The 26163-nt window shown below is 41.2% G+C and overlaps 1 protein-coding gene across 1 annotated transcript; it reads left to right on the forward strand.

Annotated features, from left to right (window-relative positions):
* Nucleotides 1-26152, forward strand: LOC105933121 (regulator of G protein signaling 22). The gene is made up of 25 exons (XM_021321480.2): nt 1-113; nt 6763-6822; nt 6902-6930; nt 7013-7075; nt 7154-7336; nt 7422-7507; nt 10464-10645; nt 10921-11464; nt 11578-11739; nt 11888-12074; nt 12253-12372; nt 13802-13903; nt 14529-14723; nt 15517-15609; nt 16373-16545; nt 16616-16778; nt 18045-18209; nt 20709-20777; nt 21110-21268; nt 21403-21582; nt 21731-21901; nt 21996-22139; nt 25246-25345; nt 25620-25706; nt 25787-26152. The coding sequence occupies exons 2-25, from the start codon at nt 6801-6803 to the stop codon at nt 25813-25815; spliced, it is 3408 nt and encodes a 1135-aa protein (XP_021177155.2). The 5' UTR covers nt 1-113; nt 6763-6800; the 3' UTR covers nt 25816-26152.
* Nucleotides 26153-26163: the final 11 nt, after the last annotated feature.

The raw sequence follows: 26163 nt of genomic DNA on the forward strand, positions 1-26163 counted from the left end.
GTGGCTGTGTGGGTGAACATGTAGCAGGAGCAGCAGCAGCAAGCAGCCACGGCCTGGAACTGAACCCGAGGCAACAACGCGGCCCACAGTCTGCTGTGTTGGGAGCAGCTAAAGTAAGTTTTTATATTGAACGGAAGTCACAAATAAACTGTACATTTGTCCTTCGCTGTATTTTCGATACATTAATGTGGTGAAAAATTGGTAAAAATGTTTTTTTTTAATATAGACATAAGTGTCCCTCAACTTCGAGAACACTGCCACTATATTTGGTTTCCTAGTAGCTTGTTCTGCCTTTACTCAGGTGTGTTTGGGCCAAACTAATTGCTCTACCGTTATGGCCGCCGCACGGTTCTCGCTGGCTCTGCTTAAATATATATCGGTTACAGCTGTGTTTATAGCGGCACCACAGCACGCGACAGAGGATTTACGTCGACAGCACCTGGTTCCCCTAGCAACGCTGGTGGGGGGAGGGAGGACTTTTTTTTTTTTTTTTTTTTTTTTTTTTAAACAACCTGACCCAGACCCCTCCCTCATTTCCCCTCCATAGCGTAATATATCATAAGGCTGACGCAGGGGCGGCCGGCTCATAGTGAGCAATAGTGCACCGCCCTCCCTAAACCACATGAAAAAGAGAGAGGGGAAAGGAGTTTATTTTTACCGTTCTAAGTATTAATAATATTGTCCAATCAGCAGTCTGAATATTGTTGAGCCCTCTTCCTTTGTTTAAAGTTGGAAGCCATTTACGTAAAGCGAGAAAAAACAACTTTAAACAGAGGAGGAGGGCTCAGGTTTCAGCTTTCAAAAACTTACAACACAACTATAGGTTTGATTCCTGCGAAATTTTAAATAAAGGATGGTGGGGAAAAATGCATATGCAATGGGAAAAATAAAACCGTGTACAGTTGTTTGTGTTACAGTGGAGACAACGGGTTTAACCTATGGTTTCCATTATGACAATATATTAGACTGTACTATCAGTGATTTTTTTTTTTAAGGACAAAATGGTAGACAATTGTATGTTTTATAGACACATTGTAACTGTTCTATTGTGGAACCAAATTTATTGTATTTGAGAATTTAACTTACTAGCTGTACAAAAATACTGTACAGCAGGGTTCATGAACCTTTTGGAAACTGAGAGCTACTTCATTGGTACTGTGTCTTATGAAGGCCTTCCACTACTGACCTTTTTAAACTAGTAGAGTCTGAGTTCACCTTAGTTTTATGCAAAATAATAAATTTTCCGTACTTATAGTTATTGTCATTTTTAAATCGATATAAGTATGATTAAACAGGAAGAGCAACGGGGGGAGATAACGTTTTAGATGCAGCTCACTGGTGGATTGTGCTTTTTTTTTTTTCTTTTTAAATGCCCATGAACGTGTGTTGCCGAAGTAGCCCTAGTACAAATCATGTGTTCTGTTGCCATCTAGTGGCTGAACAAGAAACCACATTAAACTATGCAATGTAACGCTGTAAAGTTATCTAACTTTTATTTACTAGTATTTTACCAATTGAACGGGTCATCTTAGCATTCATCATAACATTTGTCAGGAGCTGCCTCTGTGCTGACGTATAAGAAGACCAAGGTTCCTGAACGCAATCTGGAAATGTAAGGAATTTAAATGAGACGCAGTAAAAATGAAGATTAGCTGTCCTGTAAACGGGACACAAGTGTTTTTTTAAAATTATTTTACACTCAGAAAATTCCAGAGAAGCTGAATGAGAGCTATCCACATTTTAGTCTAGAAAAGCGTGTGTAAATTTGGCTTTTGTGTTGACCAGTCAACGCGGCCAATGTCAACATATCAGCTGTTTTTCCATCTTCAGGTCGCTCGACAGCCTTTCTTCTCTTGGAGCCCTTGTGGAGGGGCCGCAGGAGGAGGGCAATGCAGTGGACCCCTAGCTCAAATGTCAGCCTACAGAGCCAAAAAGGCCAGCACTGTTATGACGACTGCTCTGACAGTGGATACTCGGCTTGGTTCCAGAGCCCACGGGGCATCAGTGGAGTTGATCTTTCTGGGTTGTCGTCTCCACTGGAAATCTGTGAAACTCCTAAAGAGAACCTCAGGCTTCGCGTCACCTCTAGACAGCAGAGCAGGGTTTTGGGCAAAGAAACCCGAGAAGCGGCATCTGTAACGAGCTGGTGTGAAACCCCTAAACTAAACAGAAGGGGCAACTTTTTGCGGCACAAACTTCTAACATGCAAACCCACCAGAGCCAAAAACGACAATACAGGATCACCTGTCGCCACACATGCAGAGGCCTCTTTGAGATCTGAACACTGGCTCAGTGCCTCCTTTGATTCTGTGGATTTCCCAACTGCTGAGGCCACAAGCAGCTCCAACATGGGCCACGATGGGGCCATGTGTTGCAGGAAGCGGCGACTGCTCTTCACCCAGATGAGGACGTCCACCCGTGAAGACGGCCAACTCAACACTTGCCCCTTCCCATCCGTCGACGGAAGTGTTTCAATCACAGAAGCAGATTTCAGGGAGAGCATTTCAGCCCATCAACTTGATGTAGACACTCCAGGCTCTGAAAAGTTGTCCCCTCTTTTAACCAAAGAAAACTTTCAATCGCCAGTAAGCAGGGAAACTGATATTCTGTGTGATTTCTACACGCCATTGTCTGCCCAAACGCCTAAAAACATCGGGTAAGTGTGCTTTTTCTTTTTATTACCGCTTCCTCTGATCCAGTTCTCCCACCCCCAGTTTTACCATCCAAACATACAAATATTGAACAGCAGAATTCAAGCTTGTCGGCCTGTTGGTTTAAAATGCCAAAACACCAGATTAGTCTGACAGACCAAACGACAAAGCAGAGAACAACAAATTAGATTTAATATCAGTTCTCAATAGGTTTGGCAGTTTGATCCCTGCTGTATTATAAGCCTAATATTTTATATAATTGGCCCTACACATGAAATGTACCAAAAATATAGCATCCTTGCTCAAGTAAATACATTTCACTAAGAGGAGCTTAATATTTTAAATTTAGCAAGTTTAAGCAATGATTCCCTCATCATAAAAGCTTGATCTGTCAACTTCCTAACATTTATATAAAAGTCTCTCCCTTTGTCCTTTCATTCATAGCCTAACACAATCCCTCTATTTAAAGCCAATCTCTGGTATTTATTAACATAATAGGTTTATGGGAGATCAGTGAGAAAGTCAATCTTAAGAGATAACTTGTCATTCTCTGTAGTTTGTGCTCTCCAGTGGGATTTTTGCTTCCATAGCTGATGTGAGAATGGTGTTTTAGGGATAGAGAAGCATCCATTTTGCCTTCCTGGAACAGAAGGTGGCACAATCTCTGCAGTTTTACGTCCTTAATTCCCTTAAGCTACATATTTCTGTTTTTGGGAAAAGGGTTGAAATTTAGCTTAAACATTCGTTGTAAATGTCAAGGCTTGATGACCCTGAAACCATGTTAACATTCCCCTCCTCTTATTCTTGCTACAGGTCTGCTTGTGAGGACAGTGGTTTCAGTTCCTTGACACTTGATAAATCACAAGACTCCTCAGTGGACCACGATGGTTCATTCCAGGAGCTTCTCACCTCTGCCTCCAAAGGAGTCAATGTAACCCCAAATCTGACCGAAGCAAAGAGGCGCTCCCGTTTGCAGCGTCACCATCGGCTTTCTACTCTTGAAGAAGGTGGATCTCAATCTGAGGAAGACCCAGGAAATGGAAAGCGTGCAGATCCCCCTACGTCTAACTACAGTTCTAATGACGTCTTTGCAGATGCCACCCCTCGCAGCACAATGCCTGCTAGATGTTTTAATAGCCTGGTTTTTGCAAAAAGTGACTCCCACACCCCGCTGAAAGACACTTCCTCTAAGCTTGAAAACATAACACCTCGCTGTGCAGATCCTGCTCATCCTGCCACGAGTCCTCTTTGGACCACCCCAGTCAATCTATCTCTGACTCCAGCCTTGCAGCTGGTTCATGCCATGTGCCAGCACAAGGTTCAGAGGTCTGGTCAAAGTCCAAGTCTGAAGGAAGAGTTGAAGTCCATAGCAGAACTAGCCAAGACTCCGGTGACGTTCAGGACCATGATGCCTTTGGCAGGGCTGATAGGCAGGAAGATGGGACTGGGGAAGGTGGACATACTGACAGAGCTGAAGAAGAGGGATCTGAGGCACATCCTGGCTAATATATTTAGCAAGCTGAGCTCCAAATGTCTCTACAGGTGATAAGTGTGTGTGGTTTTTTTTTTTTTTTTTTTTTTAGTAATTCAGGTTATTTACATAGTGCCAACTCACCACAGATGTTTATATACAGATATTTAGGAAATTCAATCCTATCATACACAGATTCAAAGTGGGCTACAATATTTTACTCAAACTCTGGTTATAAAACCACTCTTTTATGATTTCAGACTAAAATCTTGATTCCTTTAATGTACTGTAACCATTTTTACCTTATTCATTTTAGTTACTATTTTATTGAATTATTAGGAAGAATATACCTTTAATAACATGAATAAAAATAAAACACTTGTCCAATCTAATCCAAAATCTGTCTGGAAAGCACACAAATAAAAAGGTACCACAGATATTTAGAAAATTAATGTACAAGTGCAGCTCTAAATATTAGAAATGTAAAAAAGTTAAATATTCTTATTTGTTTCAGAAAGTGAAATTGTATTATGTAGATTCATCACAGTGAAGTATTTCAAGCCTTTTATTTGTAATTTTGATGATTGTGGTTCAGACATGATGAAAACTGGCCTGACCAGAGCCATGTAGAGAATCTGTCAAGAGGAAGATGAGACACCAGACCCAACTATGCAGGTGAACTGAAGGCAGCTATCAAAGGCTGGGCTTCCTGAACGGCTCAGCAGAACCTCTGCCACGCCGTTCTGATGCAGTTAGTTATGAGAAAGGAGCCAAGACCAAATATCGAGTGCACAGAAATGAACATACTTTTCAGAACCCTGACATTTCTGTTTTCAAACATCCTTTTTTGTATTGATCTTACGCAATAGTTTTGAGAGACTTAATTTTGATGATTACAGCTTACTCGTAATAAAACCCAGAATTCAAAGATTGGCTTAACATTTTTCACTGTGTTGCAAATCTTGAGTGTTGCTTTAAGAGACAAGTGATGGATAAACTTTTTCATTCTATTCTAAGTTTTGAGCTGTACGTCACTACTTTAGCTACACTTTGCTGTATAACCTTTTAATCATTGGTCTTCTTTACTTGACAGGTGTGGTCTGGTTTGCAAAAGCTGGAAGGAAATTATCCAGCAGGACCACCTGGCTAGCCTAAGAAGAAGAATCCACCTAAGTGAACTAGAAGAAGCTCTTGAGGTAGTTTTGTCAATTTAGTGACTGCTTAGTCCTTGTCAATCACGAGTCTTTTTAGAATACCATTGTTGCCAACGCTATGGTTTAAGCCTTAAAATGACTTGTTCATCACTTCTAGCACAAAGACTTGAAAGCATGTGCAAGATCAGTGTTTGCTTAAAACAGCAAAACAGATATTTAGCGTGAAACTGTTGATGCAAATACAAAATGCTATATCCTGTCTTTTATGACATGTACTGATCTTTCTTGGTGTGGTTGCAGCGTGGTGTGGGTGTCGTCCACATCTCTGAGGCAGAGACCAGATCTGCCCTGCTAAAGAGGTCGGCCTTGAAGGGGATTCAGGCCCAGGCCAGAACGTCTAGCTACTGCACCCCACAGTCAGCAAACAGCACCTTAACACCATCACAGCACAGCACTCTAAGCTCAGGCGGCAGCAGCAGCAAGCGGGAAAAATTCCTGGAGGCGAGTTGTGAATTAAAAGGGTAAATCTTAAACAGTTGTAGAGCCTTCAGTAGTAACTTCAGTTTAACTTTCTTCCAGATTGCCAAAACCCTCTTTAGAGATGAGAGCCTCAAGCCTTGCCCAAAATGTCAACATCCTGCAAGGTGTCACTCGGTGAAAGGGGAGGGTGTGTGCAGTCGGGCTGACTGTGGCTTTCAGTTTTGCATATCATGCCTGTGTGCCTTCCATGGATCCAGAGAATGTGGAAGTCAGTCGGCAGGCCGCCGCAAGAAGGACAAGCTGCTGCCAGGAAGTGTTGAAAGCAAGCGAAATGTTCGAAGACTGTGAATTAAATGTTTACTCCAGTCAGTTTGTTCTCTGCAAGTCAGTCAAGCATTTTAAATCCCAAAGAGGAGTTTCCCTGACTCTTTGTGGCACTTTTCTAAACAGTGTGTGTGCTACTCAACGTCTTTACTTTGGCCCTCTGTTTTCTTCCAGCGCACAGCTTTTTAATTATGGATATTGATTGTGTGCTGAAGTACTTTTCTTGATGCACTGTAAAGATATATTTTTTTAGTTTTAAATATTCCGGTTTTACAGTTGTGTATGTGTCCGGGTTGTTTTTTTTAAATAAATGACATGGTTTTTCTAAAAATGCCTGACTTCTCATTTAAATCTTGGACCCAAGTTGTGCAAATTGGTTTATCGTTTGGTGCCATCTAATGCTGCCAAATGTGAACTGCAGCAATGTCATTCAGGTTATTTCTGTTTGTTATATGCAAGGGATTCTAACCTTTTTAGAGACATGTTATTAAACCCTCAGGTTTTTTTCTCTTGGAGAATTAGGTAACCTTGACACACCTTGGAAGAAATGACTAGAGCCTTCTATTTTCTCTAGTTAAACTTTTACAGGCTTCTTGTTTTGAAAACGAGTCCATGGCAACCTGCACTGTTTGTAGTTACACGACAGAACCGATTTAAAATTGACTGCTCTGCCTGTCTTTAGAAAATCTGGAAGATGCCTCTGAATGTTTAAGACGAATAATGTGTGGAGTTACTTCAGCTGGTAAGAGCAAAAGCTTATACTTCCACTCTTTGAGGACATTTGTAATGCTTACTAAATGGACGTTTTTCTTCATTTTAAGAAATTCCCTCTCTTACTGCTGACAACCTTGTGAGTACAAGTTTCCATTCATTTTTTTCATAACTTCTATTTATCAGAATTGTTTCACTTTAAGCGTTTGCTCTTTTTACAGGAGAGCTATCTGGCCTCTGATACCGTACTGGTTTACTACTTCAATGAGTTCTTAAGTCTGCCGGTAATGTAGACTCAACATTCAGATGCAAACATCCAAAAAGCTCAAACCTCTCCTAAGGCCCACTGTTACTTTTTTCAGTCTTTCTCAGAGGCTTTGGTGTACAACCAGGAATTTGGGCTTTTTGAGGTGGTCAATGGAGCAGCTCAGTTTGTCTCCAAAAGAATCAGAACTGCCCTGAGACTCAGGAAATCGTTTCTGGTTCCCGGTGATCCGCCGGTGTTTTCCAGCGCGCCACCACCAGACAACCATTACTCTGTCTGTGTAAGAAAGATTGTATTTTGGAAAACGAGTAGAAGTGGAGATGAAATTTTCAAACGTGACTTAAGGAATGTCTCCATCTTTGCAGTGCCTTGATAAAGGGCAAGGAATTCGATGGATTAAAGAGAAAAGACTGCCCTTTTTCCTCCGGAGTGATTGCTACCATGAATACAGGTATTATACAGCAGAAAATGAGATGATGATGCACTGTAAATAGAGTAAAGAGTTCCCTGGTTGGGGACAGTTAAGATGGCTAAAATTTAATTTTGCTAAAAATAGCACAATATTGACATTTTTAGTGCTTTTGTCAAAAGTATACCGACATTCCCTTAATATTTGGTTGCGTAACAATTTGTTGGGTCAGGTTTGTCTGCTGCCTCACTCACACATCTTTTCTGCTCTGCTCATGGATCTTCTGTGGGACTGAGTCAGATTGAAGTGTAGGGGTAGCCACTCCAAAACACTGTCGTAAAGCTGGATGAGGGATTAGAGAGGCTTTTATCATGTTTTGCCAGCATTACAACAAAATTGCGTTGGTACCGAGATAAGTCGTAGATGAAGCAACATATGAATAACGCAGTGTAAGAGCCACTGGAGAGTCTGCAACTATCTGATATGGACAGTTATAAACAAGTTATAGGTGAGAAGAAGTGAACTATAGAGTCTTAGACAGTAGCACCTAGGGTAAAACAGGCAAGACAAGCTGTGCATGCATAAATGTGGTAAAATGTAATAAACTGATAGAAATGAATTGCACATAACACAAGCAGGTTGTCATCTAGTAGTACGATTGTATTACTTAGGGCGTCAGAGGCCAGTTAACAGAAGCTGTTTTTCAGCCTCGACACGCAGATATGAATGATAAAAATCTGGCGCCCTTCCAGCAGGAACTTACAGAGGTAATGGGCCGGATGTGGTGCTGTATGTCGGATGATGCTCCTGGCCCTGCATTGACATCGGCTTTCAGAGATGTGACTGATGGCTTGGAGGTCAGACCCAATAACCTGTGCTGCTTGTTTCCTTCTGTTCCTCCTTGTAGCATCCAGTTTATCACACTGAGAGGAATGGGTAGAGGTTCATAAGGAGATTCTGAGGCAATCCTGCCTTTTTTTTTTTTTTTTTTAAAGTGAAGATGCTGATGAGCCCTGCCAATGGTGCGGGGGATGTGGACGCCTCCAGAAATTTAAAGCTGCAGACCCTCTCCAGTGGTTTTTAGTTGATTGTCTGTGCAAGAGCACTGAGATCCGCACTAGGTTTCCACCTCCCTCCTGTAGGCTGCCTCTGTTTCTGGTACATCCAGACAATTACAGTGTTTTCCATCATCCTGCAAACTGACTGCTAGCTGACTTTTGACTTGAACATCAGTTTCAACTTGAAAACTTAAATTTTTGCTGATGACCATTTGCACACTTTTTAACTTCTCGGGGAATGTTTGCCTTATGCATCCATGCAATTGCACATTAATTTACATCGTGCTGTAAAGTGAAAGCTATTTGTCTTCTTTTACTTGATCATTTAAATCTTATCAGCTGCTAAGGACTACTTGCACACTTTTAGCTTCGCAGGAGGTTTTATCTGTGCATTCAACTTGAACAATATACCTTGATTTGTGTCTGTGTGAATTCTGAGCCTGTCTCACCAACATTTTATTATGGTCACATAATTACAATAAAGATTCTTGATTCATCACCGTTGGAGACCACCCCTACGGTCGCATCGTCTGCAAATTGAAAGAGGCTGTTTGACATGTGGGCTGGCTGACAGTCAAAGCAACCTTTGACCTAATTTGGCTGTTTGATCAGAATCTTTGTCCATTTAAAAAAACTCATTTACCCAAGAATTTGCTTCCTGTCTTATGTCTTGAGATATCGTCTCAGGATTTCCACACAATGTTTTTTTTTTCTCTGTAATGTAATCTATTTTGGAAATTGGACCAGTCCTCCTGCAGCAAATGCACAGTTGTTCTCAGGATTGAGGCTTGTAATCTTACTCATCTCTTCCTTCAAATGAAACTGATTATTTTGGCCAATAGCCTCAATTTTTATTTGATCAGACCACAGGACATGTCATCAAATGCTCTTAAGTGTATTTGCAAACAATTTTTTTTTTTTTTTTTGTTGCTTTTGGAGTAAAGTTTTCTTCCTTTGAGCCTCCTTATGACTATTTTCAGTGAATCATGATACCACATATTTTGCTTTTGTTCTGGGTTTGATACCTGGACTTTCTTATGCTGCTTATAGTTGCAATTTTAAGAATAGATGAAGATGGCGCCTTTAAGCATTGTACCCAAGGATGAATCAAATCTACCAAGGTCCACATTTCCGAGGACAACAAGGACTACAAGGTCCCTGATATCCGAGCAAATTCCTCTCTACTTTCTCATTAAGGAAGCACTTTGTTTGAGATTTTGCCATACGATAATTTACAGGTGTGCTTATAATGTTGTAAATGAAGCTATCAGAAGCTTTAAAAGCCATGACACCAATGCCGTTTGAAAGCCTGTAAAGCTCAGACTTTGAAGAAAGTCATAAATTATTCTGCTCATTTTTCTCGAGTTTCAATTAAAAACATTTTTTTGTAATTCAAACCTACACAAGAAACACATTTGTCAGATTTGATGTCAGTGAGGGAGAAATAGGGTTCTTTTCATACAGCGTGGATATCTGGTTTCAGTATTTTATAATGAGGAGCTTCAATCTCGTTTCAATAATATTACAACCTGACACTTTGTATCAAAAATCAAAATAAGCTTACTTATGAAGTCCTAACATGCATATCAATGCATAATCAATCTTAAACATAATTGTTTTGTATTGCTTGTCAACTTGCTTTTTTTATTATTCTAATTTATAATGTTTAACCAGTTACAATTCTTATGAATGGGGGAAAAAAAATCACTGTTTCTGAGGAATGTATTTTTATTTCTTGTTGCTGGCTTATTTCTCTTTGGTTACTCTAATGCCACATAACCATACCCCTACACAGATCAGAGGAATAGCTAAAACAATAAGCGGTGATAAATAATTAGACTATCACCCTGAAACATTCAGTTGCTTTCTAAATTAGGAAAGTAAAGCATGTGATTGAAGAGTTTGTGACAGAAGGTGATTCGTGTTCGTTTTTCTTCCAGACTGGCCAAGCTCTTGTTTCGGTGTAACCCAAACTTCTGTGGCCATGAAAGGAAAAGGCGGTCGGACCGAGGCTCTTGCTCAGCCTCAGAACTGCATTGTTGCTCCTGTATCAAAGAGAACTTCAATGCATTCAAGGTTCTGAGACGTTCACGTTCTCCAGAGAGCATATCGGTAAAACAAGGTTGGTTTTAAATCTAACACAGTCAGGTCCTGGGTTCAGTTCAAAATGTCATTGATTTACTTAAAACAATAAACACGTTTTTTTTTTTTTTTTTTTCTTCAGAAATAAGGTAGACAAGTTAGCACTGAGGTACAAAAAGAGCTTGTATAAAAATTTTAGGTATAACTGCAGTTCATGCAGAGTGTAAAAGCTTCAGGGTTTGTCTGATCCACCTCATACTGACTCAATATTCATGATCAATAATCAATTCACTTATTCCTCTTTGTCTTCATCAGCCTTCTCCCATCTTGAATGTGAGCAAACCGAGGAAGACTACAGCTCTGGCCTCTCGGCCGGTCTTGGAGAACAACACTGTCTCAGTCGGACCTGTGACAACATGGCTGCTGATAAACAGCTGAAGTACCTGGCAGACAGAGTGGTTAATCAGGTGCTTAAAGATGCTGTGAACATGTTGCACAGAGAGAGATGGGCCGAAACCTCTGAGAGGGTCAGCAAATCTGGACACCAGTCAAACCTCTCCAGGACCGGCAATCAAGACAACATAAGACTGGACAGGGAGAAAGAGACGTTTATAAATGCTGTGATGAGGAGGAGAGCTATGCCAGCAGGGGTTGAGAAGAGTAGCGAGATGGGTGGGAAAGTCACAAACAAGACAAATGCTGTGGTTCTGGGCTGGCAAGACTCCTGTTGCTATGGGAACAGGCCTGGCTTCAATGAGTTCAAGGAGTTTTTGCGAGGAACAACAGGAGAGAAGCTCCTAAATCTTTGGATGGATGTAGAGAGACTGAGGGCAATGCCACATAACGAGCGAAAAAATAGGTAAAATGCTGCATCAGCAGACACCTTTTGTATTAAACTACTTGTCTTATCTCCTTGTCAAAGCAAAGTCTTTAGAAAATGTAAAGCAGTGAATAAGATGCTACTTTCCCCAGGTATTTGGTTGTAATGAGGAGCTGGTACCTGTTGAGCAGCAGTCCCAGCTGCATGCATGTGGAGCAGCTCTCCAGGTTGGGGCTGACTACCTCCCCCTGCTGGACAGAGAGCAAACTGTGCTCAGTTCAGGGCCTCCTAACTGAGCCTCTACTCAACTACTGGTGTGTTTCTATTCACATGGACAGAGAACTGTTCTGTAGCTTACAGGCACTTAACAACACACTTCATAGCATCTATAAAACGTGGTATTCTGTAAGAGCTGCCTAAGAGCTTCTTTGATAAACTTGTTTTCCTCTGTCCGTCCTACAGGCTTCCTCGGTTCCGGACATCCCAGTGTGTTCAGGATGTCCCAAATGCCCCTCCTCGTGTGGGACTTTGGACAACAACGTGTTGCTACAGCTCTCAGTCGGGAAAAAAGCTCTGCAGTGGCTCAACAATAAATAGCCGGAACCAAGATGTGAATTTGTTCCCATTCCCTCATTCTGCTTTTACCCAGGTTGGCCTCACTCCATGCATCACTGGGTCCTTGTTCTTCCCAGCCATCAGCTGTTGTCCTGTTTGCTTCTGAAGAGCTTGCTTTTTAACCCCTTAAAATCTGAATTGCTTTCTTACACATCTGCACATTTCTTCAGTTATGTATTAAGCCTCTCGTTGTGGTGTCTGTGTTTCATAAGAGGTCAATCGCATGTCGGCTACCACCTGGAAGAAGAATGGAGCGGATGCTGCAGTCTCTGTTTGCTGAGTTTCGGACTGGGCAGTACTTCACACACTTCTGTGAACAATCTGGAAACCAGGTCCAAACAAAAAGCGGAGGAATTCTTCCAAACAATGGTTGCACTGTAGATGCGTGGTGTTGTGATGTAGATGAGGGACATAAAAGGTCACAAGAAAAATTATTTTGAATTATTTCTAAAATAAATCCAAGTAAATGCAGAATGACTCAGAGGCCCTTTAAACACTAACATTTTTTACTCAAAATCTTTTTATAAGAGATTTTTTTTTTTACAACATAAATAATTATTTAGGGCAAATCACTAAACCCACTTGATAAAGATCTGATTATAAAGCAGCAATAATTTGAGGAATTAAATGTAAGGAAAAGACCCCTAATCTTAAATGTGTTACTTTGATTCTGAATTGAACAATGACCCTTTTTACTATATGCTTTTAATAAATCAGTGTCTGGAGTTGTAAATAGTTATTGGCAACTCCATACTTTAATACAATAAATAGTTTCAATCTTCTCTGGGTGAATTGTTGGGTGGATCCAGTCCTAGAGACCCTGGCCATTATTAATCAGTTATATTAAAGACAAAGGATTTGCTGCAAATGTTGGAAAAAAAATAAAAATTTTGTTGAGATTTTGAACATATTTGTATTGCTCAATATTCAGCTCATCACCTGCCTAGACCCATTTGCAAATAAGACCTATAGAATAAGATTAATAGAATATTCCCCAGTGGCAGTGACTGTTGTTTTGGTTGTGCTCAATTGGCTTTGCACCCAAAGGTCATTTATTTGCTCTTGTTTGGGGAAAAACTGAGATGAGAAACGTTATTGAGAAGAAAATAGTTCAATAGGCATCAAGTTTTCTTTAACAGCTGTGCAAGAAGTATAAATAAAGGATTTGTGGGATTACAAGAAATATCATTGGCAGTAGCCATAGATAACAGACAAATATAATAAATTCTATTTTACCATCGGTTTTGTATTGCATTGCTAAATGACTCTTACACATACACAGACTTTTAATCTAATCAAAAAGCCCCAGAAATGTCTAAATAAAGCATTACTTGACTATGTCATTGATTTTTAAGAGGTGCTGTTTTTTATGTCCAATATCTAAAAGAAGTTATTTTAATTGCCAATTGCTGTTGTGATTATGGTCGAGGGACTGTAAATCCAAGCGTATGGAGTCAAGACGCTACCAGTCAAAGTTTGGAAACACCTTTGTCATTAAATGGCTTTTCCTTATTTACCTTCTACATTGTAGATACACAGTGTAATGAAATTAAAACTATGAAGCAAAAATTATAAAATAATGCTATCAGCAAATAACCAAAAAGACGACTGAAAACATCTTTTAAAATTTAAATTCTTTCAAAATAGCTGTTTTAAACTGGTAATGGATGCCCACATGTTCTTGGTATTACTGAAAGGAAACAAATGAACATCTATTTTTACGTGATTTATTTAATTTTTTTTCTCTGTGTCTGGTTTTAGCTCTGGGTAAATGCGGTGTACTTCTGGAGAGACCTGCAGCACTACCATGAGCTCTTCTACCAGGATGGACTGGACCCCTATAGAGTGCAGAGAGAGGCACAGGTCAGCTGCAGTACATGTTCTATCATTACGGAGAAATCACCAATGTTTAAACAACCTTTTTATAATTTTGTTATAAATCAGCAACCAGTAGACAAATATTCAGCCCGACGTTCTGGTGCCCTCCTTCCCATTTACACTTACACAGAAACTTGCATTCCATCCCTATTCAGCCAATATATTGACATATTTCATTGATTTGTGGAGCCTAGCCTCCACCTTTCTCCTCTCTGCCTTCTTCCTGTTCTAGGTGGAGAAGTCGTATTTCTCATAAAAAAACAAATGAGTTCCACCCACAGTTTTGGGCCAGCTCAGGCACCTAGAACCATTGTGCTCGACCATGCTGGGACCAAGGATAAGAGAAAAATGTTTCGGGCCAGAACACATCACAGTGCAACCCTTTTTAAGTTGACTTTTAGGTCACGAGAGAGATGACATTTGGTGTTGTTTCCATTGTGCCATGGCCAAGAGGGTTAAATGAGTGACGTTTATTTGGTGTGATGGCAGCTCTGATGAGAGAAAGTGGGATTGTAAAAGCACAGAGCAATGGTGGTGATGAAAGTGATTGTGGTTTTGTAGCAAAATGTTTCTCGCTTGAAAAGATTTTCTCATCTGTTCTCTTCCCCAGCTCCTTTACTCCACCTACGTTTTCAGCTCTGCCAGGAGGAGTATTAATGTTAGCGCAGAGGTCCAGAGGGAGGTGTACAACAGACTGCTGCCGGCTTTTGAGGAGCTGTTTGATGGGGTGGTGGAACATGCACTGGACATCCTTCTGGAGCCGTGGACGCTGCTGATCAACGCGGACCAAGAGTCATTCCAGCAGGTGCTTTAACTACGTGAACCATCTAGTCTTTTGCATTCAGCTCTGCAAGCTCCACAGCCCTAAACAGACTTCAGTGCAACCAATTGCCTTCAGAGGTTGTCTAATTGGTGTGTCCAGCTGTTCTATGATGGTCTCAGATGGTAGTAATATAACATTAGTGCTAATAAAGTTCCATCTATTTAGCATTTAGCATTTGTAAACAAATAGAAGTCAAGGTTCTTAAACTATTTCCCAAGCTTTAAACATCTCCCTGAGCTCACTACAACCCATCATCTGAAAATAGAGTATGGCACAATTGGAAACCTACAGCAACGTGACCATCCACCTACAAACTGAATGACCAGAAATTAGCTTTCTGGACATTGGTGTGTGATGGAAAACTGATATTTTATATCAAACTAAACACACCATCTGCACTGCAAAAACTAATATCTGCTTAGGGGATAATGCAAAAGACTTGAGACTGCAGCAGAGCTTCATCTTCCAGGGTTAGGGTTATAAATGTTACATTTATATAGAACTTTGTGCTGGTCCATGACATAAAGTCAATAAATCAATGACAATAAAATACATTTGAAGTTTGCAATGAGCATGAATACTTTCTGAATACACTGTAAAGCCTTTATGATTTAAACTCTGTCTTACAAACATTAAAACAAAGTCAAATGACCATAATGATGCCATGTTTAATACAGAGAAATATTCAGCCAGGATAAGAATTTGGAATTTAACCCCTGCAAAATAAGCAGATATTTAATCCGTTAGTTAATCCAACAGCTGTGTTTGTGTCCAGGTGTGTGTGCAGGAAGAGGTGCGCTGCATCGACAGTCCAGAGTACAGAGAACTCCAGAACCTGTACAGAGCGTCAGAGCAGCAGCTGGGACAGGTCTGCAGGCTTAAGCTTCAACATGTAAAAGGGTTCATACATATTCTGAAAATTAATAGAATTATTATTTTTGAGCTCTCGGTGTGTATGAAAAAGTATTTTAGTGGTAAGAGGTAGAGCACGTGCCCCATGGTGCTTCAGGCCTCGACGCGGCCGTCCTGGGTTCGAGTCCTGGCCCGTGGATCTTTGCCGGATTCTTTCCCTTCTCTCGCAACGTCATCTCCTGAAATAATTCTTGCCAGTCATTTCAGGTTATTTTATAGATTCATTACACATAGAGTGAAAATATTTCAAGCTTTTATTTCTTGTAATTCTGATTATTCTGGCTTACAGGTAATGATAACCCAAAATTCATGAAGCACTCTAGAGTTTTGGATCCAGAACTCTGAACAACCAGCTTCTTCAGCTTTCATGTCTTCTATATATAAAAAAAAGTTAGAAAATTTTACTTTTTCACAGTGTTCATATTTTCTGAGACACTGAATTTTGGGTTTTCATTACCTGTAAGCCAGAATCATCAAAATTACAAGAAACAAACGCTTGGAATCAATCGATCGATCTATCTATGAGAATTGGCAAAAGGTATTACACTTTTATGCAATATTCAAATTTTCTGAGCTCTACCTGTATGGAACGTTAACATGGCAAGAACTTTGCTATAAAACAGACTTGGATGAACCTGTAAATAGTTTTGACGTGTTCCTTTGAAACAATGCTGAATAGATCTATTGGTTTTCTCCTGTGTCTTCCTCATGTGGAGCAGCGGAAGTTTTTTCCTTCATCTATTCCTCCATCCACTCACTCAAAGGGTTCCCGAGACCGTGATTCATGGTCCAGCGTGTCTCCTATTTACCGTGGTTATCGTTTAGGTTCCATACTTGGTCAGCATCATGAGATTGGACATTTCATGAATTTTTTACAGGAACATGATGCCAGGTAAGAGGAGTAGCAAGCAGAGAGGTGGGATTGTGAGATGAGATTTATGGACTTTTTTATTCCTGTGCAGTATCCATTTGATGTGTTGGCTGGACCTGGAGCGATACAGGAGGACTTCGAAGAAGAATAAGGCCATCAGGCAGGAGAGGTCATCTCAGATTGCTGCCAAGTACCTCAACAAAAAGTACTTCTTTGGCCCTGCTAGCCCTGCCACAGCAGAACAACAGAAGGATGTAGGTGGTAACTACGTAATTCATTTAAACACACATAAAAAGGAATCTTATCCACAGATATTAGTGTCTACATCACTACATTTAAATGACGGAATTTAAACCAAACTGCTTGTGTCATAAATGTTCAAAAACAAGATGAGAGCTTTAACAGAGACTCAGTGTCTGGACTTGATAAACAAAGCCCAACTCTTTGTCTCCATCTTCTGGCATCCTGCAGTCCTCATGGTGACAGCAGAGTGTTGGAGAGTCAGCAAGAAGACAACCTGCTTAGAACTGAAAGGACGTGATCAAGAAGAGCATGGTTTGAAATCAGCTCCAGTAACAATATCTATGAGATAAAATCTATATTGACATTTATAGTTGAAGATTAGACTTGTAGATTTTAGGATGAAAATAAGGAAGAAGGAAAGCATCTAAATGTAGTATGAGTCTATATGACATGCGGCAGTCGCTTTATCTAAAGGTACCCATAGGTACAATATTTGATAGTGTCACAGAAAACATTTATTCTCTGTAGCTTCCAGTGATTTTATCCCCTCTAAATATTCAGTCTGTTACAGCAGCTCAAAATCATGCATCATGTTCAGAATTTACTCTGTTTTATTCAACAGCAAAATAGTTGTGTTGACATGAATTAAACTGAAGCAACATGTTTGTCATTTGTCAGCGTCATCCTATGAATTCCTTCAAAACAATTATTAAAATCGCTTTTGAATTAGAAAGCCATTACTAATGCTTCTGACTGTGAAGGGGTTGGCTCTGGCAGCTGTTCTTACATCTCACTGTTGGTTCTCTTCTGCGTGTGCGAGGCAGAGAGACTGACAGCTTTACTGCTTTGGCCCTTCAACGTTCAGTCACACAATGCCCCTCTTTCATCTCCTGATTCCCACTCCGTAACTGGTTCTCATTTCAAAGGCCTAACCAGAGTAAATGAGGGCAAGCACAGCTGCGCACTTTCCAAATAAAACGAAAAAAAACAGTATAAAGGAGATATAGGAACGCAAGAAATGGTCAAATCAACGTATAAGGACTGAAAAAAGTGGAAGATGAAAAGAACAGTTTGCAGGAATATGTAGACCACAGCAGGAGCGAGGAATGAGAGAGAGTTTCTGCTGGGGTTCTCACTGCTGGCAACCGTTTGACTTTTCTTTTACACTTCCTCGTGTTGTTCATCCAACCTCTGCAGTATAAAAAGTACAGTTAACAATCCTGCTAGAGCACATGCAGCTACACCCCCACCATCTCTGTTATCTCCTGCCTGTGCAGATACTTCGTTGGGCAGGTGGACAGGAGCGGCTCAAGTCAGAAGACCTCTCAAACGCGGTGGTGATGGAAATCCAGGAAATAATCAGGAATCACATTGAAGAAACATGGATGCCTTTGTTCCTCTCCACTGAAGAGTTCATTGAGCGACAGAAAAACAAGGAAGAGGTGAACACATTGATTCCCACACTTTGCTTTATTCAAAGCTGCTGCACCAACATTTCTGAAAACTGCTGATAAAAACTAGCTTAGGCTCCTTTTATCATGAAAACACATTTATAATCTGTGGCTCAGTTCTAAACAATTGTTTTCATCCACCACTGGGTGGCATCCTGTGACCTTTAGTGTAGAAATGAGCAGTCCACTGGACACAGGACACAGATTTTAGTGGAGCTTTAACCTGCTGGTTAAAATCTAAACTACAAAACATTTTCTGAGCTATTTTCTTGACTTGACTTGATTTTTCTTTTTATGCTCCCGCTTTCATGAACCAGCAGCCATAAATTGGTATGACTGCTGCTCCTTTTTCATGACCATTAATAGGTGTAACTGATGCATATACCATGCTTTGGTTTTAGAACTGAAAACATTTGGAGACTTAATAGCATTTGGTTTTACATCAGTTTTAGTTTGTATTTGAATCATTGAACTATGACATTTTTTTTTTCAGATTAAAGATGCTATCAGGCTCTTATGCTAGAGTGCAAAAAAATGTTTCACACCCCTTTTCTTCATTCTGTCAAGTTCCAACCACAAACTTCAATGTGTTTAATGTGACAGACCAACAGAACGTAGTGCATGCTTTTGAAGCACAAAGAAAAGAATACATGTTCCAGTTGTTTAATGGAGACATGGTCACCCGGCTAAAATGGTGCCTAGCCAAGAGAGCATCAACCAAGGAAGCTGCCACGAGGCCCGGGTAACTCTGGAAGAGCTGAGGCGATCCACTGGCTTAACGGATTGAGTAGTTGTCTTGCAATTGGAATGTTGTGGGTTCGATTCCCACTTCCAGCCCTTGTCACATGTCAATGTGCCCCTGAGCAAGGCACTTAACCCCAAGTTGCCTACTGATCTGTGTATCGGTGTATAAATGTGTGTGCAATTGGGTGGATGTGGCTCTAGTGTACAGGGCTTTAAGTGGTCAGCATGACTGGAAAAGTGCTATATAAGTTCAGTCCATTTACCACTTGGTTTACTGGTCAGGTGGGCAAATCTGTTGACAGGAAAATAAACCTACTGTTCAAAGAATGCCTATCTGCTGTCTGCAGCAAGCCATGGTAAGCAAAGGAGAAGGAACCATGTGGAAGGTGGTACTCTAGTCAGATGAGATTACAACAGGTCTTGACACTGGAGCTCAGATTTATCTTTCAGTATTACGATATATCCAGAACGTTGATGGAAAGATTTTGGTTAAATAATTTTCTTTTGTTGGAATGGCCCAGTAAAATACCCCACGACAGAGTCCTTTCTGTTGAGCCCGTGAAAGGTCAAGGAACGGGAGCTAGGAGCAGGAGCTAGAAGCTATTAAGGATATTCACACGGCGCCTTAAAGGCCCGCCGTAGTTAACTGGGGCAGAGGTTACCAACTGTGTTCAGCTGGAGAGGTAGGACCGACACCATGGAGGTGATGTAGCAGGAGCGCTACAGAGGCTGGAAAGGAAATTCACACGTGAATAAGAGGCAAAATCTGAAGATTGCCGTTCACAGATCCTCTCACCAATTTGACTGAGCTTGAAGTATTTTTGCAAAGAATAGGCAGCAATATCTGTCGATACCCTGCGATAGACTGGCGACCTGTCCAGGTTGTACACCGCCTCTCGCCCATTGATAGCTGGAGATAGACACCATCACCCCTCGTGACCCCATGAGGGATAAGCGTGCATAGATGATGGATGGATCTGTCGATACCCCATGACTTTCAGCCCAGATTGCTCTACACAGTATTTACTCAAGGAGGCCGAGTACAAATGCATGCCACTCTTATGTGTTAAAAATCCTGAAAATATATCTTTATCCTTTTACTTCACAGTTATGAAAGATACATAACATCTGCAACAAAATACATTGATCTGGGAAAATCTGAAAGGCGCTGTGATCATATTAAACCCAGTTGTTTCAGTAATGTTCAGAGAATGGATTGGACGGATGGTTGGGTTTTCTTAATTAGATGGCATTTGCTCTAATTAAATTAGCCAATAACTGTATTTAATATTTGAGAGGCAGTCTGTATCATGTTTAAAGTCGGTTCCGGCTGAATAATGGCTTTGAGTGCTAACACACACATTAGGGTTAGAGGATCAGCTACTAAGTGCTGCTTCAGGTGGAAAACCACAGATTGTGCTGCTCTGCCTCATTATGTTATCACGTTTACAAGCTTTAGTGACATAGATCCCCTCATTAGGTAATGAACAGTACATGGAGTTTAGCATTACAGTCTGGACAGGGAGGCGGGGTATGGGTGGAAAAGATGTTTAAGAGGTGAAATGAGGACAGAGAGGGTCAAACTGGGAGACAGCAGAGGGGACTGGAAAGCACAGAAACACATTAAAGGTAGAAAGCTGAGAGGGACAGTTCCAGCCAAGAGAGAGAGAGCACCAGAGGGACACTGTAAGGCATCTCTTCAAGTCTTAACTTCTGACTCTTGGCCTGTATGCTTCTGTGTGGTAGCTGCGAAAAGCCGAGAGATTCTCACAGCACATCTACCACCGTAGCAGAGCAAGGAAAGGAGCCACCAAGGTAAGAATAGCACAAACAATTTCCTGACCAGCAGCCATTAAGGATGTTCTTTAAAACTTGGCTTTTAGCTCTGACTTTTACCTTTTTTGCTGCTCTAGGATGAATTAAAGGCGCATTGCTAACTTTACTTGACTAAACAGCTCAGCACCCATCCTCTGTTCTACACAGCACAATACAGATGTAAAAGATTAGCACATTTTTCACGTGACAGAATTAGAGAAATAGCTTCAACTCCATAATTGTGACTCATCCTTATAATATATCTTCACTGGCAAATAACATGTTTAATCTATTATCACTAGCTGATTACTATTATTGCTACCTGTCTTCAGCCTGAGAGATTGTGGATGAGCTGCTCTAAGGAGATCCTGCTGCTTCGGCGAGCTCTGCTCGACCCGTCCACCTGCCAGCACTTCCAGCACTTTGTCTCCCTCAAAGGAGACTTCCTGGAAAATGACGTGCGGTTCTGGGTGGAGGTGCAGAGATACAAGGTAAACCAGGTCCAGAGGCTTCTGTGCTGTTGGTGACGTGGTCCACACAACATCAGAGATGTTTTCACAGTGTGCAGCAGCACTTGACCCTACAGCGTTACACGCTTCCTCTCTTGTTTGCTCTCTGAGTACAGGACCTGTGTCATTCACACAGCAAACCGGCCATCATCCAGCAAAAAATCTCCACCATCATCAGCTGCTTCATCAACTCTTCCATGCCGCCTGCTCTGCAGATAGACATTTCTCCTGATCAGGCTCAGCATATTCTGGAGAAGCGCCATGAGCTCGGCCCTTATATCTTCAGAGAAGCACAGGTACTGTGTGTGTGTGTGTGTGTGTGTGTGTGTGTGTGTGTGTGTGTGTGTGTGTGTGTGTGTGTGTGTGTGTGTGTGTGTGTGTGTGTGTGTGTGTGTACAGTAAAAATATCTTCCTTTACTCTTCATGCTTCTTTTGCTCATCAAGATATCAGTGTTCAGTGAATTGCTGAAGTTTTGGCCTGAGTTTCAAGAGCTCAGCAGGAGTGTCTGCAAAAAGCAGCTTGTTCCCCTGCTCCAGGAGAAAAGGGCAAAATACAGAGCCAAAGAACGGAGACAGAGACGGAGGGAGGAGGAGGAAGCTGAAAGGAGAGCACGGGTGAGAAAATCAACCAAAAGAACAAAGTTTTAACAAAAAAGATTATACTGAAAATTACAATTGCAAATAATCCAGTTGGTCCATTTCTTCACAGGAGGAGCAGGAGAGACAGGAGTCCTGCTTTAGAGAAGAGGATGAGATGGAGAAGAGTGAAAATGAACTGGAACAAGAGGACATAAGTGAAAAGAGTCGGTCGAAGTCTCACAGCGGCACACCGATGACTCCCCCCACACGACCAGTGAGAAACTGTCGTCTGCCCTAAAGCAGAAACATTGTGTGGATTCTTGTCTAAATCATGCTAACCCAAAGTGAAAAGCAAATGGAAGCATCTCCATCAGCCATTTATTGAACAAAAACAAAGCAGCAGGAATATGAAGTGGTTGTATTCTGTGTGAATTGATTGGCTTCTCACATTGTTGTGGAGAAATTTCGGCTCACCTTTCTGTCAAAACAATAGCTGCTTTTTGAATGAGCAGTATTCAAATCTAAAACAGTGTAAAAAAGGCTCAGCGTTTCTGAAGAATACAGTAAAAGTCACAGATGGGAGATGCATGGTTCAGGATATTAGCACCTGAAACCGTGTATATGACAGGTACTCGGAGCCTAAGGCTTTTAGGGATTTGTAAGTGAGAAGAAGGATCTTTTCAATGATGTGGGGCTTCAAAGGCTGGCAGTGAAGGCTTAGTTTAGTTTTATTTAAAACAGCAATTCACAGCAGATATCTTCTCAAGGCACTTTACAAAGAAAATGGCTAAATCATCCAGACAGGTTCCAATTTGATCCTAGTTATCAAGCAATGCAGCCAAATTCAGTTAATTATTCACATCGGTTAAAGGATTTTCTAAGGAAACCCAGCAGATTGCATTGAGTCTTCAATTTACAGCATTCAGTCCTCCTGGACGAGCGCGTAGCCACAGTAAACAGTCCTTTGTACTGTTTGTTGACTTTGCAGCAATCCCTATTGCATGTAGCAATTGTGGAAAGGACTCCATGCAATCTGCTGGGTTTGCTTAGGTCAAAAATGTTTTAACCAATGTGAAAATAATAAACTGAACTTGACTGCACTGGATTGAATCTGAATGGATTAAACTGACAGTGTTTGTATGATTTAATTGAACTGCCTTTTTCTTTCTCAAGTGCCTTGAGACATGTTGTAAATTGGCGCTGTATGAACTGAACAAGCTCATAATGTTTCGCTTTAATGAAATTCGACTGTTGACAAACTGTTCAGTCGTGTAAATAAATACATTTTCTGCACATCTTTGTTTATGGATGGGAAAAAGGGCAAACTAAAAAATTGTAGTGCAGACACTCAACAGACAACATGTGTGCACCATAACGATACAATCCTGCAGCTCCTTCTCATTGTAATGTCAGTAAAAATCTCGTTGACCCCAAAGAGTGCCGTTAATTTACGTCAAGATAAGCTGCGATCCTTTGCCTTTCCCCACTTAAAAACTAACATCATTCAGCTCAGAGTTCTCAAAAATATAAACTCCACTCATGAATGCCTTTGTCTACAACACTTTCTATTGGTAAAGCTTAATTTTAGCATATGAGCAGCTGGGTTGTAAAAACTGAAGCCTGTCCAGGGGTTGCTGGGAATCCCAAACAGGGGCCTCTTTGCATCAATCCAGCCTCATTGCAACAAAGGTGTGGATCAATATCTCTGTTAAAGAGTAAATTAGACATGACCACATTCCAGGAATGGTCTTGAGGTGGAAAAAAAAAAAGCCAATTTGATGAAACTTGGTGAGACAACCATTAATGTTGATTAGTGAGTCGCTGGGAGTCATGACCAGGTGGTTCTGTTTTATTACTGTTAGGCTTGAGGGAGTTAGAGGAGACCCATGATGCATTTCTACTTTAACAGTTCACAATTAATAGTAGGGGTAGCTAGTTGGGGGGAGGATTTTGGTAGTGAGATAGTTGTGTATCGTTATGGAGATGGATGATCTGACCTAGGGGGGACTTGTGGATGTTGAACTAAAGGAGTCCAAGAACCAAAATTAAGGCTCAATCTGAATACCCTTACAGAGCAAGGACTCTTTAGCCAAAGCAGAAGTGCATCAGTGGTCGCCATGATCAGTGCTGTCCGAATAGTGCAGTCAGTAAGGAAGGAGGTAGGAAAAGTAGCCTGTATGCTCCCCACTGCAGCTAGTTTTACCAGGAACCCCACGACGTCCCTTACCGGTGCTAAGAAGCCTTTAAGTATCCCACAATCCTTTGCGTGACATGACGTATAAGCACCGCCCCCTCACGGAAATCAATGAAAAAGTAGATTGAGCACTTTGTAGTTCATTTCAGAAGGCTGTGGGCACTCGCATCATACATGTGTGTGTCCATCACATAATGACGTTAAAGGCTGTCTAGATTCGGCACAGCAGTCCGAAGCTCCTTTCCTCCCCACAATACAGTTCTTTCTGTTGAGCCCGTGAAAGGTCAAGGAACAGGAGCTAGGAGCTGTAATTGAGGGTATTCGGATGGAGCCTTAAAGGCGCCACAGAGGTTGGAAAGGCATCAAAGGTTGATGTAAGGTCCAGAAGGATGAGGAAGCTGACCTGCCCAGAGTTGACAGAACAAAACACTGCTGGGTATTCTCACCATTCATAGTGCTATGATGGCTACTGAAGGCAGATGGTTGTAGACATAACAACATGTCAGTGGAGTTGGGTGGCCTGGTCACTGCCTTATCAAAAAGGTTGTTGATTAAAGAAAGATGGGAGACTGGTTATTAATCCTAAGGTCCAAGCACAGTTTCTGACAGATGGAAGTCAGTGAAGCAATTTTGAAACTGAAGGGGACTTCTCCTGAATCTGGAGAAGAGTTGATAATGCCATATGTAAGGGAACGCAGAGCAAGTATTCCTGAACTAATGTTGTATGCTGGGGTCCAAGGTTTTACTGGTGTTTTTGGACGGATGGCTTCAGTTTTACTTTGGAATACTTTAATAAACAGAGGAGATCTACTCAATGACTGCGACGCGGCCAAGTTTCACCAAACGCTCCATTTTGTTCACATCCGTCCAAAGAACGGCTATTCCAGCTGTTGCTACTGCAAGTTCAGTCTAAAGTTATTCCTGTTGTCCTCTCTTCTTCATATCGTGTTAACATACCTGCATGTCTCAGAGCAGCAAACTGTCATAACTACTGAGACATAAGATCCTAGACTTGAGTAATTAACCCAGACTGTCTGTAGAAATGTAAGCATTGTGAAATGAACGTTACAGGGAAGACAATCAAAAATGTTGACAGAAAATTAACCGCACACTTAAAAGAAAGATTTGAGTCCACTGACAGAACCTTTCATTAAATCACACTTGACGTCTTGGCATTTCCCCTCAGCTGCTGTGGTCGTACTCCAAGTACATGGCAGGTCTGAAGAGGGAGGAGGTGCTGCTGAGGAGACAAAGTCAGCTTGAGAGGTCCTTCTCCACAGATTTAGGTAGGCACACACATTTTACTCTTCCCCAAGCGTGCTATCAAATTGTAAAGATAAACGGCCACTTTGCCAATTCATTATTAAATAAGTTAGTTTCACCCAAAACCAAATGGTGACACACAGAGATAAAGAACACTGGCTTTGAATTTGAACCTAATTACAAATTGATTTAGCGATCACAGCACTACATATAACCAAGATGGCTTGTTGCACGTTAAATATTAAAACCTAAAGGTAGAAACAGATACTTACCACAGAAACGCTCTCTTCTGCTCAGACTCCTTCACTGACCGCAGCATCAAGTCAGTGAGCAACAAGCAAAGCTACCAGCTGCCGTCTAGTAACCCTAACCCCACTCAGAACAGTAAGTCAACACATCCATCATGACACAGTTGCACATTTCATTTTATACAATCACCTTTACTTTTTCTCTTTTTACCACAGGGAGCATCAGAACATGCAACATAAAGTGAGACCAAACACGCCCCAGCCTCGGCCTTTGCTACGTGAGCATGAGTGAAAACTGAGAGTTTATCTGCAACTGATACCTTGATCATAGGGCAGACGTTTATGACACACAATGTCAGAGGATTATTTCCTGTCCAGGCCCAAAACTATGGGGGAAACAGGACCAGTGTGACCAGACTTTGTGAAAGCTGAACCTTCTTAGCTGCACTAAAAAATAAAGGCACACTTCAGCTCAGTGTCATTTTTTTATTAAGAGGTTTCTAGGTTTTAGATTTACACAATACATTTTATACGGAGAGCTCAGTGATAGAATAAAAAGGCAACATGTTTGCATCAGGAGCGTTTGGCAAGAA

Source organism: Fundulus heteroclitus, chromosome 3 (assembly GCF_011125445.2).
Source record: "Fundulus heteroclitus isolate FHET01 chromosome 3, MU-UCD_Fhet_4.1, whole genome shotgun sequence".
Lineage (NCBI taxonomy): Eukaryota > Metazoa > Chordata > Actinopteri > Cyprinodontiformes > Fundulidae > Fundulus > Fundulus heteroclitus.

What these genes read in the sequence shown, in the direction of transcription:
- LOC105933121 (XM_021321480.2), top strand. Translation starts at nt 6,801, where the DNA reads ATGTGTGGAGTTACTTCAGCTG. An exon ending in CAGAGCAGCAGCTGGGACAG is followed by an intron (nt 15,610 to 16,372) that starts GTCTGCAGGCTT and finishes CATGTGGAGCAG; the next exon opens with CGGAAGTTTTTTCCTTCATC. An exon ending in CCCTAACCCCACTCAGAACA is followed by an intron (nt 25,707 to 25,786) that starts GTAAGTCAACAC and finishes TTTTTACCACAG; the next exon opens with GGAGCATCAGAACATGCAAC.